The sequence below is a fragment of the Balearica regulorum genome, chromosome 1 (genome assembly GCF_011004875.1).
Source record: "Balearica regulorum gibbericeps isolate bBalReg1 chromosome 1, bBalReg1.pri, whole genome shotgun sequence".
Classification (NCBI taxonomy): Eukaryota; Metazoa; Chordata; class Aves; order Gruiformes; family Gruidae; genus Balearica; species Balearica regulorum.
In genome coordinates this window covers 30,501,242-30,518,216 of record NC_046184.1, presented here as the reverse complement: position 1 = coordinate 30,518,216, position 16,975 = coordinate 30,501,242, and the positions used below count along the sequence as shown (strand labels likewise).

The following is a 16,975-nucleotide window of genomic DNA, read 5'->3' as shown; positions in this document are numbered from 1 at the left end:
TGGCAGCCCAAGTCAGGTTGCACAGACATGCAGGACCTGTATTAGCAGATACAGGCAGATCCAGGGGACCCTGCAGGTTGATCCAGCCAGCTACATAGTAAGGAGGTGCCCTACAGAGCTGGGTACTTCCAGGTTTCCATCCTTGCCCTTGCAGCTGCCCATCAGGATGCCACAGGAGGTGATCCAAGAGCTAATCAGCATCAGGAGGACAGGAAATTGGCCTCAAGGATGCACTAGAAGTGATGGAGGAGCAGCCACTATCAAAGAAAGTAATAGTTTTATTATTGACATTGTTTGTATACAAAGAGTTACAAAATACAGGGGTTTTAAGTAATTGTACTGAGCAAGCCAAAGCCAAATCTTTCCTTCAGTACTAGTCTTCTGTGTCAGGAGGTTTTTTTGGTTTGTTTTGTTTTGAACAAATTTGTAGGTGATGCCGACCTTCAGGGTGGTCCCCAAGCAAACACAAAAATGGTTCATGCCAATCAAAAAAACCAACCCCAAAACCCCACAAAAGCGCCAAGTGAATGTATATTGTTTGACTCATCATCAGGATCTCAAAGTCTGTTCACAAGATTTGGTATCATCCTGTCAAATTTTCCATTCTGCTCTATGTATAGTGACATTTTTCCCTCTGAAAAACCCTACCCTTAATTATACTACATTAAGTAAAATCAGCATGAGCGGTTTTCACTGAGAGAGTGGGAGCTGAAATGGAAGTAGGGGAGCAGGCTGAGAGCTACTGAGGCAGAAACACTGAACAGCAGAGGCATGAGGAAATTAAACCGAGGCGTGCGTGGCTACAGGAACTGAAATGGCAAATAGGAATCTGGACAAGCGGGGGACAAGGAAACAGAAATATCATAGGGAGTGTGGGTGAATATGAAAGACAAATGGCAGAAACAAAGATCCATTTGTAATAGGCAGGAACAATTAAGCTGTGTAATTACAAAATCCTGCTGCGACTGAACTCCTATGCAATTACTGAATGGACACGTACACCGAGTGCAGCACTTTGAAGAGGATGGCAACAGTTTTACTCTCTTTTGTTTCCAATTCACCCCCCCCACCTCAGTCAGCAGCGGCATATGTGATATCATTGTTTTCTGCGCGAGCGGCAGCATTGCTGGCCGTGGACGGTCACAACAGCGCAATGCCGGTTAATCAAAACCTTCCTGCGAGCAAACACAAGGCTGCAGGGGCAGCTATAATTAGTTCCTAGTCAGCAGCGTGGCACTGGCAGTGGTGGCATCAAATCATTCTTAAAAGATTTTTCTTTACTAATGCTGCGTGGAACTTCATTTATTTTTTCCATTTATTGTTAATTTAGAAAACAGAATACCTTCTTTACTAATATATTTAAAACAAGTGTGTGACACAATGTTACAGGAGAACAGTGGGTGTCACTGTTAAGAGTAATTGGCATCTCAGTTTGCCTCTACTTACTGTGTATTTGGGGGGCCTTATTACAGGTTGTCAGGTCACCATGGTCTGAGCACATCTTGTCTGCTGAATCAATTTTTACTTCTAATTGTATAGCCTGGGCTGAGTTAAAATGTTTTTAAATTAGATCGGCATCTTCTGAATCCAAAAATTTTCAAAGAACAGCTAGCTGCACTCTTTTAGAGCTGCATTTCTAAACCTCCCGTGGGAAAAATTCCATCCAAACACATGAAGTTAGAGCCAATAAAGGACTAAGGCATCAGATGCAGAATTGAGACACTTAAATCCAGAGTTATAGTCCAAACCCTACTGCTCAGCTGTTGTATAACCTTGTAGATAATTCCTCATTTGACCTGCAAGTTCTTTGTGAAATCCTGCTTCCCTGCAAGCATACAGCTATGGTTGCGTGTATCTAAATGAAGGCACCGAACACGACAGCCTTTTACATCTGATGTGAATTATCAGAGCATGACTTACACATACCCCAAAGGATCAAGATTCTCAAAAGATCTAAATATGGCCACTTGTTTTTAAATAGCAGACATATATAGCAGACATATATAGCAGACGTATACAAGCAGAATGTCATTAGACAAGTCTGTTGAGAAGCAGAAGAGCTTGATCCCAGTTTCCTGCTCACCTTTCGGTTTCAGTTCCTGGTGCTCAGGAGTTCCTGGGGCTGATCCATATATCCCAGACTGAATGTGCTGTCTGAACCCATATACAAGAGAGACGCTGACCGCTGTTGCTGAGATGTAAAAGAAAATGGTGACTTATTCCTGCAATTTGTACAGCTCCTACTTCATTCAGAGTGCTCAGTGCGTATTCTAAAACTGCCTGCTAGACCTCAAGGGCTGCAGACACAATGAATAGTTTCCAAAACCCAATCAGGTTGGCATAGAGTATAGGCACTGAACCACCTGCTCCTGTAAAATTCATGCTGTGGTATTTTGTAGGAGGCAATTCTCAACTTTATAGCCTAAACTCATACTTCTGAGGCACAGCGTATTTTCTCTGGAAAGAAATTGGACCATTTTTATAAAACACTCATTCTGAAGGTTCATGAGTTTAGTTAGGGATACCTGGGACAACAATAGTTATATGGCTAACTGAGTTTTAGTCGCTTCTTGCTGTCTACTCCCTCAGTGTATTTACACACACACACATATATAAAAGTAAAATTTCTGGATGTAAATAACCTCCATTTCATCTGTCTAACCACCATTGTCCACCCAACACACCCAGGACCATCTGTTTTTCATTGCATATTTGATCATTTTTAAACATTTTCTATCTCGTTTTTTCAAGCTCTAATCCTTACGTTACTGCATGAGTCACTGAAGATGAATCTCACAACAACCTCGTCAGGAGCTAAAAGTATGAAATTTAGTGGTAGAAATTAGGGAAATCTGTGGAAATTATTCTAAAGCTTTTCCCAGACTTCAGGTACATACCTGCATACATACTCTTGCCTAGACAAATGAAGGCATTGTTACACTGCTGGTTTTGGGTCTTTCATTAAAATGAACCTCAATGATAGCATTCACTTAAAAACAGTCACGGCTGTAATTTGCTTATATTTGTACATTCACAGATAAACTTACAAGGCTCATTTTCTCCCTCAAAGCTCTTCTCAGACCTCCAGGAAAGTTTGTACACAATGGAACTTTTAAGGCTTAGCAAAAAATTATTTGGAACTTCATGATCAAAAGATTACCATCTGAATATAAAGTTTGCTGATAAGCATCTTAGAAAATTGTGTGAAAATGTGTTCAGTTATGGCCAAGTGACTTCTTCAGTGAACTGGTGTGTAAGAGAGTATTTCTGTCCCTTGCAGGGAAACAAATATTGCATACTCTGGGTTTATATACTTAGGGCTAGCTCTAATGGCAACTATGAGTACCTAGCCTTTGTGTTTCTGCCTTCCTCCTTCTCCTTAGTCAATAATAAATCTGCAGGGGCAGCTATAGTTGGAGCTCCACCATTGCTGAGGCTTGTGTACCTCAGTGTACTCAAGTGAAAGAGTCCCAGGTGCTGTCCCAAATCCTGCGCTGAGGACAGGCATCTGCATTAGCTCTTGCAACAAGCTGTGTGTTGTGGTACTTTGCCGCTGCTGGTGATATATGCGATGTCTTATTCACCAAAATATTTACCCAGGGAGTTAAACAAGTTGTGCGAGCTGCTCTGTGACTCTGCTTCAGCAGGCGACTATTAAATGCAAAATGAAATTAGGTAGGCAGACTGGAGGCAGGTATGTAATCACGGTTCCCTGCTCCCCACATAAACGCATGAATGGAATCACGCTGTGTTTGACAATACAGCAAATTGCTGATTGTGTCACCCAAACTAGGAGAGCTTTACCAGGAGAGCTTTACCCTGGGCTGGTAGCCTGTTAAGGAGAGCACTTTTGTGTGCTGTGGAAGCTGTAGAAGAGAGAGCACTGGAGAGTATTTTCCAGTGGAGAGCAACTAACACACCACATGAACAACAACTAACTACTGGGGCAGAACAAGACAAGAAAACAAAATCACCTCTTCATTCTGGTGGGATTGACATTCATCTGGGTTTAATTTGGCAATCTGGGTGCCAGGCTCATCAACGAATATTTAACATCATTAAAGTATATTACATATAACATTAATCTATGTGTACTAATATTAACATAATTAATTTTCAATAATATTTAATATGAAATGTGGGAGGAGACTACCAATGTACTACCTTTGCCCCAAGATGTGGTATGGTCTCCACAGCTGCAGCCACCTTGTGGTGGTCTCCATGGTGGTCAAAGATTTATCTGGAAACTACACGTGGATTAGCCACATATCAGCTGAATGCTTTAACCATGGGACTATAGTGTAAAAGAGGAGGTGTTGCCTTTTCTGATCATATTTTGTCGGTGTCTCCCTTTCTCAGAGGAAGGCCATGGGAACTCCTATCAGGTTGACCATTGCAGCTTTACATGTCAGCTAAATGCTGAGCTACTCGGTGTAGTTGTGATATAGGCATGCCTTGGTCATGGCTGTTTGTAAACCTAGAGGATGCTAAATGCAAAGATTCATACAGACTTTGAAGTATCAGCAAAGAAGAGCGTGTGAGGTCAGACCTTATCCTTTTGGATCTCGTATCTGAAGACTTTGGATGACTGTATATAGCAGGTGTCAGTTGGATACCTATATCCCTTTGAATATATTGTGTTTGATGTATTGTATGTATTCAGTTAAATTCAGTAGCTCTCTCTAGGTTAGACTGTCTTCCATTCCAAGTTACATTGCTGTAAATCCAAAGTAACTCCACTGAATCTGCTGGTTAAACCTTTTTTTTTTTTTTTTAATCAGATATGGACGACTGACTTCAGTTTTGTAACTAAGCCATAGCAGGAACTATTTCTCCTAAAAAGAAAGAGGTAATTTGCATTAAGAATACATATTTTTTACTTTTTTCCAGGTCCCTGAGACCCAGAATTTAAGATCAAAGGGAAAAAAACAACCTCTGAAACATTAAATGTGAACCTTCAAGCTTTTAACATACAGTAAAATATTTATTCTTAATAAAGTATAGTGCATCTGTTGTGACTTAGTTGAATGAATTTGCAAACACTGAGCAAGTCAAAAGCCTTGAAAAACATCAAATAACATGTCTTCTATGAATACTAGTCCAGTTTTGTCAAGGTATCGTGATTATTTTGTGCAATTAGTATAATGACAGCAAGCCTTCTTTATATGTCTTGGTTGAAAAGTGAGGCAAGAACATCCGCTTGTTTTGTATTAGCTATAAAGTCCACTTTCATACAATGCACAGAGATTATAACATGAACTAAGATCAAATATCAGGTAAAATGTCTGTATTTTCTGGGGAGCACTGTGAATCATACACACTAAGCCCCGCTACAGCTTTGATTAGGGGGCTTACTAGGACGTAACCCATCAGCTCTGCATGGCAAATTCTCTGTGTGTGAGGACACAATATACATCAAAGGTAATAATTCCAAAATGTTTTTCTTTAGGGTTCAGAGTATATGGTTAGAGGTTTGGGGATTTTGTTGTTTTGCTTTTTCATTCTTTTTGGTATAGTTTGGTGTGAAATCAGCATGGAATAGGCGAACAGTTTTCTGAATTTATGACTGGCTCTCGCAAATTGGGAATAAGTACTTTGAAATCTGTGGAACAGCATCTGGATGACACTGTAATCCAAACTTTTGTTTTCAAAAAGTTACTCTGGTAATCATTTAGTGGTTTAAATTTTTTTTTCCCCCCCAGCAATGTTCTATGTAATACTCCATTGGTAATTATTGAATCTGGAATACTTAGTACACTAGCTGTGCTTTTAGACTTCTCAATTTACTTCAGGTTTTATATTTGACAGATTTTGTCCGAAGACACAAAAAAAAAAAAGAGGAAGATTGTAACATGCTACATTGATGTCATTTATTTATGGCAGCTTAGAAAGAATTTGAATTCTTTTATTTAGCATTTTTATTAATTGCATGCTGTATATCAAAAAGGATTTTTGAAGTTCTAATGTGTAGCCTCACTTGATTTCAGACGGCATTACAGAAATAAAACACAACTACGTAGTAATTGCAATTTTATTGCTTCAATTCTCCACCACATCAGAGCATTTCAAGATTAGTGTGTTGAAGATGATTGCCTCTGAACTATCTGATTGTAAATGGTTTAAAGAGCTTCCACTTTCACCCTGAGTATATACCAGATCGTATAGACATTTTTCATACTCCTATTAGATACAATGATCTTAGAGGAAGAAACTTAAAGAAAATGAGGTAGGTTGCAATCTGCCTACAGCAAAAAATACTTTAGTGAGCCAGTCTTGAATTTTAAATAGTTTTGTTCCAATTGTATGAAGAATTCCAACTATGCACAGAAATGAGCAGCTAGTCCCAATTGCATAATGCATAATCCTACAAAAAAACCTCTTACCAATGCACCACTAAATTTAAAACAGTCTTTAGTCTGAAGAGACAAACCAGCACAAAAAGTGAGAATACAGACAGTGGAAAACTGTCATTGATTAAATAATTTTATGATGTCATTAAAATAATAGTATACTGTTCTTTGACACATCATTTTAACACCTTCATTATCCACCACCAGTCTCTGCTATTTATTCCAAACACATTTCGAAAAAAATCACAAACTAGCGTCCCATCACGACCCATTTGTGCAAAAACATATCCCTTCTGAAGAACTCAAAATCTTTTTGACCTGAATGTAACCTGCAACATTTTTCTTTGGGTGCTGAGAACTCATCCAGCAGTGTACGCACCTTACTAACCTGATCACCCAGGACCAGCCTCCCTTGTCGAATCAGTATTTCAGTTGCTCTGATCTGTTGTTTATTCACCTATTTTCTGGCTCTACTATGCCATGATTTCCCACTGGAAAGCGTGCTTAAGGATGGGAGGCTGGCCTTTTGCTTGCATTGAGCTATTCTGACTACGCTGTGCAGGAGCATCATTTAATAGGCACTTACTCAAATGCAGGCAGAGCAGGTAAGGCAGATCACTCATTATTCCCTTGGCTGCTGTATGACCTTGTCCATATGTTGCTCTCCAAGCAAGGCACACAGAATAAGACACCTACAGAAGACCTGAGGAGGAGCCACTGCAGTTTTTCTGCTCCGGATAAAAATAAAACTAATTGTAGCAATACCCTTTGCAAAGTGCTGCTGACTGCACCACAGCCAGGCAGTGAGATTAAAAACCTGTCATTCTCTGTCATTAATTAATTTACTTTTAGTGCTGCTAAATATGTTGTAAAAGGACAGCACAGCACGATGCTTTCTTGCCTGTGAGATCCTGCCTCGCTGCAAGCACCCGCACACATTTCAGAGCACTGGTTTTAAACTGGCCCCTCAGAATAAAGATGGGGAGCCAGGCAGAGCTAGCCTGCTGGGGGAGCGTGGTGTTCCCTCAGGAGTACAGCACGGGTAAGTCCATATAAGGTTAATTTATTATTTGAAATTTATCAACGTTATGTCGACAATAAATTCATAATATGGTTTAAAAAGAAGTACCTTCTTATATTTTGGGAAATAGACTCCCGTCAATTGTCCTTTTCTTTAGAGACCAAGATAGAAATCAAGTATAAACCTGTGGTTTTCAGGGCAAATTCAGGTTAATCTAGCTGCAGTATTTATTCATTTATGTGTGTAATCAGTGTTTCGAGAAAAAAGTGTTACAGCCCTGTGTTCCACAACACACAAATTATCAGAGAAAGACCAAACCAGCAAACTAGCCAGATGTTTTGTCAGCCCAGCAAACCTTCACAAAACAGCTTTCTGTTCTCCCAACAGCAGCCACGGCTTTGGTTCCTTTCATCACCCAACCAAAGCAACTCATCTCAGCAATTGCCATTTGCTAGTTAGTTTGAGTTACACGATCATAGCTGAGATTTTGGCAGCCTGTTCCGGAACAGATTTATTAATGATGATCAATTATGACCAGGTGGAATTTCTGACAGATGATTTTTTTTATTGTTACCTGACAATATATGGGAAGTCTTCAATTAGATAAATGCAGTTAACGAGCTGACCCCGCCATCTGCTGTCATTTCTGGTTCTGCTTCCACGGTTTAGTGCCTGCTCAGAGTCTCCCAGGTCACTCCCTTTCCTTCAGCTTGGCGTGGAATACAAATCTCTCTAATGAGCCAACGCAGTATTGAAGACCTGTCATTCAAGCTGTGCCTGGTTTCATCTAGCACAACTGCTGAAAGCTTTGCTTGCAAGATGGGCTGGTGATGTCTTCAATAAAAATAGCACCGAACCACAAAAGGCTCACTAAGACAATTTGCAAAATCTGCTAAGTTTCCCAGTTCTCAAGCGAAATAAGTGTAGGGCTGCTGAGAACGATAAATAGCAATTTTGTTTTACAATTTGACATTTTAACTGTTTCTGTGTTCTTTACAACACTGCAGCTCATTGCAGGTACGACAACTGTGTATAATAATGCATCAGGTAGTTGTGACAATCACCGTACCACAAGTGCATCGCTGCTGCAGCAGTAAGGACACCAAATAAGAGAGGGCAGCGTGCTGTGGTGCACATCTGTGTCCATACCTTCACGACAGCTGAAGGACATGCAGAAGCCCACTTTCCACAGCAAGATGGAGCTCGCCAGTGTTTTGTCCTTGCATGTGGGCGTGAGGGGCCAGCAGCAAGCAGCCAGGCTGTGAAGCTCCTCCCGGCACCTCTGCTGCTCTGCCGGAGCTGGGCAGGAAGCTGCTTAATCCAGGTCCGTTGAGCTGGCTCTGGAAGCCCTGCCTTCCCCTCGTGTCAGCTCCTTCTCCCCGCTAACTCCTCTACCCTCACCCATGCCAGCCACGCAGCCTCCAGTAAGATCAGCGGGTACGGCCCGCACAGGTACGCTGTGGGATTCGCTCTGAAAAAGGGAACTGTTGCCAAGGTGGTACTTTTTCTGTCTAATCCGTCCTGTGATTACAAGACACTTCATGGAGAAATCAGTACAAGAGAGACATGGGCATACTGGAGAAAGTTCAATGAAGGGCCAATGGAGATAATTAAGGGACTAGAGCATCTCTCCTATGAGGAAAGGCTGAGAGAACTGGGACTGTTTCACCTGGAGAAGAAGGCTCAGGGGGGATCTCAACAACGTATATAAATATTTGAAGTGAGGGTGGAAAGAGGACAGAGCCTGGATCTTTTCAATGGTGTTCAGTGGCAGGACCAGAGGCAACTGGCACAACCTGAAACACAGGAGGTTCCCTCTGATGAAGAAATACTTTTTTACTGTGAGGGTGTCTGAGCACTGGCACAGGTTGCCCAGAGAGGGGTGGAGTCTCCATCCTTGGAGATATTCAAAAGCCATCTGGACATGGCCCTGGACAACTGGCTGTAGGTGGCCCTGCCTGAGCAGGGCGTTGGAGCAGATGACCTCCAAGGTTCCTGCCAGCCTCAACCATTGTGTGATTCTGTAGAATGATACTTTGTGCCTTCAACCAGGCAGATTTGGGCATGGGGGGAAGAGAGGCAGGAAGCAAATGAGTCTCTTAAAGACCAATGTGTGAACCTCTCAGTGGCTATCCGTTCCCATACAGATATTTTTGGGGTGTTACAGCAAACATTGGAGGTGCTTGTAGGCTTGGCTTCATTCATAAAAACAATCTGCTCCCTGGAGCACTGTTGGCTCTTTTCTAGGATTAGGAAGCTATTTTTAATCTACATTCAAACAAGCAGTAAATACACAGTTTAGAACTGATCTTTACCCTAGAGAACTTCTCTGAACATGACAACCTCTGAGTCAAGAGATCCCATAGCACTGACCACAATCTTCTGTGTCTTCTTCATTCTTCTGTCCTACCCTTTCTCTGCACAGGATTGAGGAAAAAAAAACCCCAAAACCAAACCACCACCATCTTCTCTAAGTACAAGAAGAAGAACATCATTCAAACCTACATGGACAGCAGAGAAAACCACTCCCAAGTATTATCTCACACTGAGGGGAAAAAACCCAGTAAAGTATGTAGTAAAAATCCAGCACTTCTCAAAAAGTAGCAAATATTCCAGTCAAAATAGATCTTTATGTCCTGAAAAACAATTTTCTCTCTTTTTCTCCCTGCTTGCTCCCCTATAGACCCTGTCTGCGTGTTCAAAGTAGCAGGTTACGACTTGCTTTGATTTTGCTTGCTTATCATCATGCAGCTCAGGTTTTACAGCTATAAAAACTCCACTGAATTATAGCTTTAGGGGTATTGACAGGATGTGCTTTAGTTCTGAGACAGTACTTGGAGGGGGGACTGCAGATGCAGGAAAACTCTCCTTGACAATATAAAAAGCCTCTGTCCAGCGTGCACAATCTTCCTTTGCTGCACCTGACGGCCTGACAAGAGCGCAGCACAGTGATATTTGTTGCTTCATCTCCTAATGAACTAGCCAAAAAAAAAAATAGCTGAGTTTATTGATGTGCTTTGCTCATTGTAAAGTGTATTGTGGTCAGTGTTAAGACTGTTTTATTTTCTTCAGGTGGGACTAAATTCATTAGGTACCAGCTGCTTCACCCAACTCCTGTTGGACACATGCCAGTTTCTAAAAATGTTGATATGATCCTTTGCATTCATTTTCCTGGGTGTTGTATCACATCCTTGGATTTACCGCAGCACCATATTTACAAAGGTCAACTGAATGTCTCAAAACCAAGCACGGTGGTTAGGCTGCGGCAGACTCTGCTCCAGACAGCGCACCTGCAGCAAGCCCTCCTCTTGCAACAGATGGCAAAAATGAGACTGGCATGGGAGCTCAGAGTGCGGGCAGCTGCCTCTACAGAGCTCTTTGCTTTGGCTCTACCAGAGCGTATTCGGAGTATAAGGACAAATCATTGTACAAGACACATGTCTTGAACAACAGGGAGCCCAAAGACCCAGAGCAATTATCTCTCAAGTCATCCTAGGCTTAAAGTGTAGATTCAGCATTTCTTTGGTGCCTGTACAGCAGTAGTTTGTCTCCCCTTATCCCGCACTCAGCAACCCTCTTAAAAAAGAAGTGTATCTACCTGGCATTATTTTTTCTGTGAAAAGATCAGGAAACAAGTCACGGGATTTCCATTTACAGGGTGTTCTGGGACTGAGTTTCATCCTTTAGCAAAGCTTAGTCCCTGCAGGACATTACCTACACCCCACCTCCTGGTTTTAGTAAATTAATTTAGTCCCTGTCCTTGAGCTAGCTCTATGTCTGTGAACACAAACTCCTCCAGGTAAACTCCCCCCCCCCCCCGCCCCGGGCTTTTGTTCCCAAGGCCCTTGTGATCCTCTCCCCAGGAGCGGATGCGTGTCTGTGCTGCGTCCCCTTCGGGCTGTGCTTCCGAAATATTCCCCACGGGAAAGGTCGAAGCAGCTCCTCGCTGACGGCCTTTCTTTTGAAAAGCAAGAGGAAGCGCTTCAAGGGAAGTCAGTGAGGTCAAGGAAAAACAGCAGCGATAGCAGTCTGTCACAAATAAGCAAGAATGTAATGCAGCGAATTCCTCTGCAAAATAATTTCTGAGGAAATGGAACAAATTGAAATCCACACTAGTGGATCTAGTACCAATAGCAAATCAATGATGTAAAACATTTAAATATATACAGCAGCTTAAGAGCTATCAGAGCAGCTATTTCCTATCAAATTTGGATGTGGATCTGCTCCCTAAAATACCAAGATGTTCATTGCAAAAAACACTATCAATTATGCACCATGGGGTAAGAAAAAAACTGTTTAGCAAAACCAGGGCAATAGTTTAGTACTTTGCAGTACTTTGCAGGGATTTAGAAACTCTTTGCCCTTGCAACTCATGGCAATCAGTCTTCTCTGTTCTCTGGCATCTTTCCTCTGGTAAGCCATAGCAAAAGAGGAAAAACCCAACCTTTTTGTAAGCCTTTGTAAAGTTAAGAAAACCCTGTATTTTGTCAGGACTTCCAGCTTCCCTTCTGCCTCAAACAGCAGTTAAGCTGGTATAAAATCACACTACAATAGCTCAAAGAAATATTTTTGATGCTTCAATTTTTGCTACTATTTCAATTTCTCCCACTATTATTTTTCCTGTCTGGACAAAAAGATACTTGAATTATCTAGCCATCAAGGGTTTTGCCTAAGTTTTATTTGCCCTTCTCTTTTTTTCAACTGTTCACCTTCATTTCCCTTCTAACACAGTCTTCCTGAAATAAACGCAAACCCAGCATCCGTCAGTCAGAGAGGAGCTATGAACTGTATCCTTAACACAAGTTCTAAGCCAGGTGAGTTTGCCCAGGCTCGTGTCACAGGCTCTGTCCCCGCTCAAGTCTGCAAAGCCATCAGCCCGGCATTACAACCACACCGAGTTCCTTACTGAGCAATCCATTCCTTTAAAATATTTAATGTTCTTTCTTCAGCAGCCTTATTTTACAACCCAGAAAGAGTCGCTCCATCCTGATGCTTAGTGCACATGTGGGGTATGCAGCTCCCAAACCTTTCATATTCCTAAGGCTTGCATATTTTAGCCATTTAATCATACGATTTTTTTGTTAATGTTATCCAAACTAACTAATCATCCTAGTTTCTTATATGAACTATATGTCAAAAGCTGAATTAAAATGACAAGGAGAAGATAAAGACAAATTAAATTAACATGGAAAGGGTTTTCTCCTACGGAATCTGGTTCAAGGTCAGAATCTCGAGGGCTCCAGTGGTGAACATCCTTTCACACTGTCCCAGCAGATAGGGCTTTGCCCTTCAGCAAGCTTATGTCAAGGCTCTACCTGGATCATCAGTGTTGTGAGAAAACCTGGCTACCACCAGAGCTCTGGAGCAGAGAGCTGTGTCTGTCAGCACCTGGGGTTACTGATAAAATGCTGCTACATGCCTCACTGACCACAGCTACACTCAAAACAAGATGCTTTTCATCATTTATACCTCAGGCATTGACTCCTGCCTACCGGTATCTTTTTGCTCAGTCACTGTGCTTTTTGCAGGCGCTGTTGGACAATCTGTGACCAAGAAGAGTCAGGCAGAAGGGCAAGATGCCACTTTCATAGAGAAGATCTACACATATCTGCACTACCCTGAAACTTTTACTATCAAGGGGTACCTTCAGCTTTGTGCTTCTTCCAGGACGCAGGCTATTGGTGATCATCTGACTTGAGACATCATGACAACTGAGTTGACTCGCACTACAGAGGCATTAGCCCATCACGAGAACTGGTCTGAACTGCATCATTTCAAAGCCAGCCAGCCACGTTTGCAGTTGCTTCTGTGGCATCCCAGAAGTACCAGCATCTCAAATGCAGTACCTGAATACAGGATCATCCTACCTATTACACATACGTTGGCTAACATTCAAGCTATTGAGTAGTAACAGCAACTTGTTCTCATAGGTCCTCTTATATGAGCTTCTGAATTACGCACTGTCATCCAGAAAGTGATAAAACTACATTTATGAACAATACATAAAATTCAGACAAGACCTTTATTTACATTAGGTTTTCAAGCGCTGGGTGTTGCAACATACATAACAAAATTTCATACTACATTTTTTATAGGAAATCAGGTTGAAAAGCTGATCTACAGAATCAATTTGTCAAAACTGGCTAAGCAGAAAATGTGTCAGCTCAGTTTTAGAGTACTCTGTCAATTTTACACCATCTGCTATCGTTCAGAGTATTCCTGATGTCACGGTTATAAAAACAGAGCGCTCATGCAGGTTAATTTACAGTGAACTCCCCTAGTAAATTTTACATTCTTCACTTGTTCAGAAGAGCAGGTCAATACTCTCCACAAAGCAATTATGGATCCAAATAGGGAGAAAACAAGATCCATCTGGAGATTTTTAACAGAAAGAAAACTGGATTTAGCAAGACAAGGAGTCAGAACTTTAATTCCGTGACAAACTGATATATAATCTCTCATTCTGTAGAAAACAAGTTGTACTGTAAAGATTAATCAAGTAATTTTATTCCATATTAACATTATGCAGCAACCAATATGAGTGTCTAGGTAAACAGAAACTTTGTGAAATGTTTTGCTGCAAAGCTGACTTCAGTAATGCACGGAAATGATAAAGTCATTAACTCTGCTCACTGCTAGAAATAAAAAAATGGCTTCAGGAGCAAATAACACTGATCCATACTGTGCTCAAGCACTAGTCAACAAAATCTATTAAACTACACAAGGGTGAAAAAAATATATATTAAAAAAATCAGAGCAGCTTTGTTATCTTACTTGTGACACCTTATTTAAATCTCAGGCATTACCTTTTTATATCAGCATAAATATGTAGCCTTCTACACCTTTTATGATGTGGTTACAGACACAAAAATGTTATAGTAGAAAGCAAGAGCTAGTTCAAAGAATTTCAGACTTTGAAATCAGCAAGATACAAAGCTAAAATTCATACGTTCCTTTTCAAGTTATGAATACTTTCACTAAAACATAAATATTTTAACATATATTAATTTTTTCTGACATTCAAAATTGTAAAGTCAATATGGCAGAATTATTGTTAAAAGCACATATTTACAAATATTCTTTTTCCCATACATAAAGTATTTGGCATAATTATAACAATCTTACTGCATACACAACTGTTTGCTTCTTTTTCACATAATGGTACACTCCTTATTAAAATTTACCAATTATGTACAAAAATACTTGAACATTTATTATAGAAAACCTCTATAACTACCATCAACAGCTTGTAACTGCTGAAGGTTTAATTGAGAGAATATAAAAAGTGGTCACTTTCTTCCAGTTAAACTATCAACAAATCAAACACAGCTAAAATCAACATGAGCTTCCCAACAAAAGAGGGAGAATATTTTTAACAGCATGATTTAAAATGCAGTTCACACATCTGTTCCCAAGCACATGTTAAACAATCAGTAAAAGAAAGAGCATACAAAAAATACATACAGAAGGTGCTTTTTTTTTTTTTTCCTTTTTTTTTTTTTATTTTCTTTTCTCTTTCCCATCCACATTCCTACGGCTTGGCATTAGCTTTCTGGAGCTCTTCAGATGCCAGTCACTGAAATACAACCTAAGGCCAAACACCATTCTCCTTCAATAAAGACGATGGTGATGAACTCAAGCTAAAAACCAAATCCAAAACCTGTCTCTACTAGTACATACACATCCAAAGAGCTGTTCTGAATTTTTGCTAGGTTTCTACAGAATTATTTATGACTTTTGCAATTAGCATTTGAAATTTATAGTTCGATAACCAGTAATTTGTATTTTAAAAAATTTGTTCATTTAATGTATTGCCTTGGTACTAGTCAGTACTGACTCTTGCACACAAGTTAAATGAACAATTCATTTGTACCTATTTCATACACAGATTGTATTTTAGGGTGAACTTTCAAAAAACAGCAGAGAGCCTCCGCTAGCAAACTGCTAGCTTTTTAAAAAAGAAAATGAAAACAACAACAACAACAAAAAACATTAACTGGAAGAATAAAAGTAAACTGCACCTCAAGCAGAAAAGGATGCGTCAGGTACAGTAATACACTCATGGCACAAAACCTTATCAAGATTCACCAGAACTGTGCTGTATGCTTGAATGAAATGCAGGTATTTTTCCATCTTAAAAATAACAGAAACAAAGTGTTTTTCAAAAATTCCAAACCACATTCTTAGAACAGTTCTCTGCAGTATAACTTGCATTATACCTCCATTTTTCGACATTTGAAATGACTAACCTGTTCATTGGATAAGAGAAGCAACTTTCAGCCTACTTGCAGAAACATCCTAGTCTACAGACTACTTTGTTAGGAAGCGTGCATTTATCTCTAGTAGTAAAGATCCAGTCAGTATATTCTGCATTTTGCAAGAAGCATTCGGCTAACTCAGATGAGAGTTGTAGGGGTTTAGATTTAATTTTTGAAATAGAAATAAAGTACAAATAAAAGCATTTATCAGTATTCACCACCAGGACATTAAAAAAAATTTCTCTCATTCATGCTTCCTATATATCTGGCAACCTAAATTAGTAATTTCATTTCAAATGTGCAACATAATATTAATAAGCATTTCAAAATTACTCAAAAGAAAAAAGTGGGCAAAATATTAAAGTGCCTAACTAAACGCGTTTTACCATTTTTAAAAAATATTATTTCTTAAACGGTAAAGAACTGGTCGCAATTAAATATAAAAGTGGCTTCTCATAGCTGAGAGACTTTGCGGGGCAGAGGCCTGGGCCGGGGAACCTGCTCAGTCCTCCTGCTGCTGTTTTCCAGATTGTTTGGCCGGACCAGCTGTGGCTTGGGCGGCAGCGCCGGCGGGTCCGTGGCGGGCGGGATGGAGAGGCTGTGAGGTAGAGGAACGGGGCGTTTCAAAGTCCGCTCGTACACGCTGTAAGGTGGCGGGGTTTTACTTTCTTTTCTCACAGGCTCCTCAGAAACGCTGTAGCTTGGGACAGTCACTGTCGGTTCGCTGCCTTGGCTTTCAAAACCCGACGTCTCTGATGTGCTACATCGGCTGAGCGAAGAGATGCCGCTGCTGTAACTCCCCGACAGCACCGGGGAGTTGGATACGAGCCCCGAGGAATGATACTCCACTGGAGACGGTGTGAATGATTGCACAGACCCCTGCTCGAAAGAATGGGAGGAAGAAGAATTTACCTGGAGTAAGCGAGGGAGAGCATTTCTGTCCTCAGACTGAAAACATACACAGATACAACACGTAGATTCGGAGGCTGGATATACGTAAACGATTGCATCCCTGTTTAATTAAGATCCAGTAAGAAACCAATACAAAGCTCATTTCAAGACTGCCTAGGTACACCTTAAACTGCTCATGCCCATAATTCACGTAAAGTGGAAGTAAAACTGTATTTAAATGTTACCTTACTATCATAACACCCTTGAAAAATCTGGAAGCCTTTAAAACGAGCCCTCAGTTTTCGCAGCCGTAAGCGGATCGCCCCACGCCAGGCAGGGCATACCTAGTGGTGTCCTGCCCCCTAACGCCGAAGCGCAGGGCGTGCATCCCAGTCGCTGCTGCTACTTCAGTCTCTCACGTTCCACGTACGTTTTCCAAAGCTTCTCCCTTTTAG

At 40.8% G+C, this 16,975-nt stretch overlaps 1 protein-coding gene across 2 annotated transcripts in view; it reads right to left on the bottom strand.

Annotated features, from left to right (window-relative positions):
* Positions 1–13,858: 13,858 nt before the first annotated feature.
* DOCK4 (dedicator of cytokinesis 4) overlaps positions 13,859–16,975 on the bottom strand; it is a 259,671-nt gene continuing 256,554 nt past the window's right edge. For both annotated transcript variants that reach the window (XM_075744140.1, XM_075744149.1), the window contains one exon: positions 13,859–16,508. In XM_075744140.1, coding sequence (XP_075600255.1) covers positions 16,083–16,508 — 426 coding nt within the window. In that variant the 3' untranslated portion in view covers positions 13,859–16,082. The remainder of the gene's footprint in view (positions 16,509–16,975) is intronic.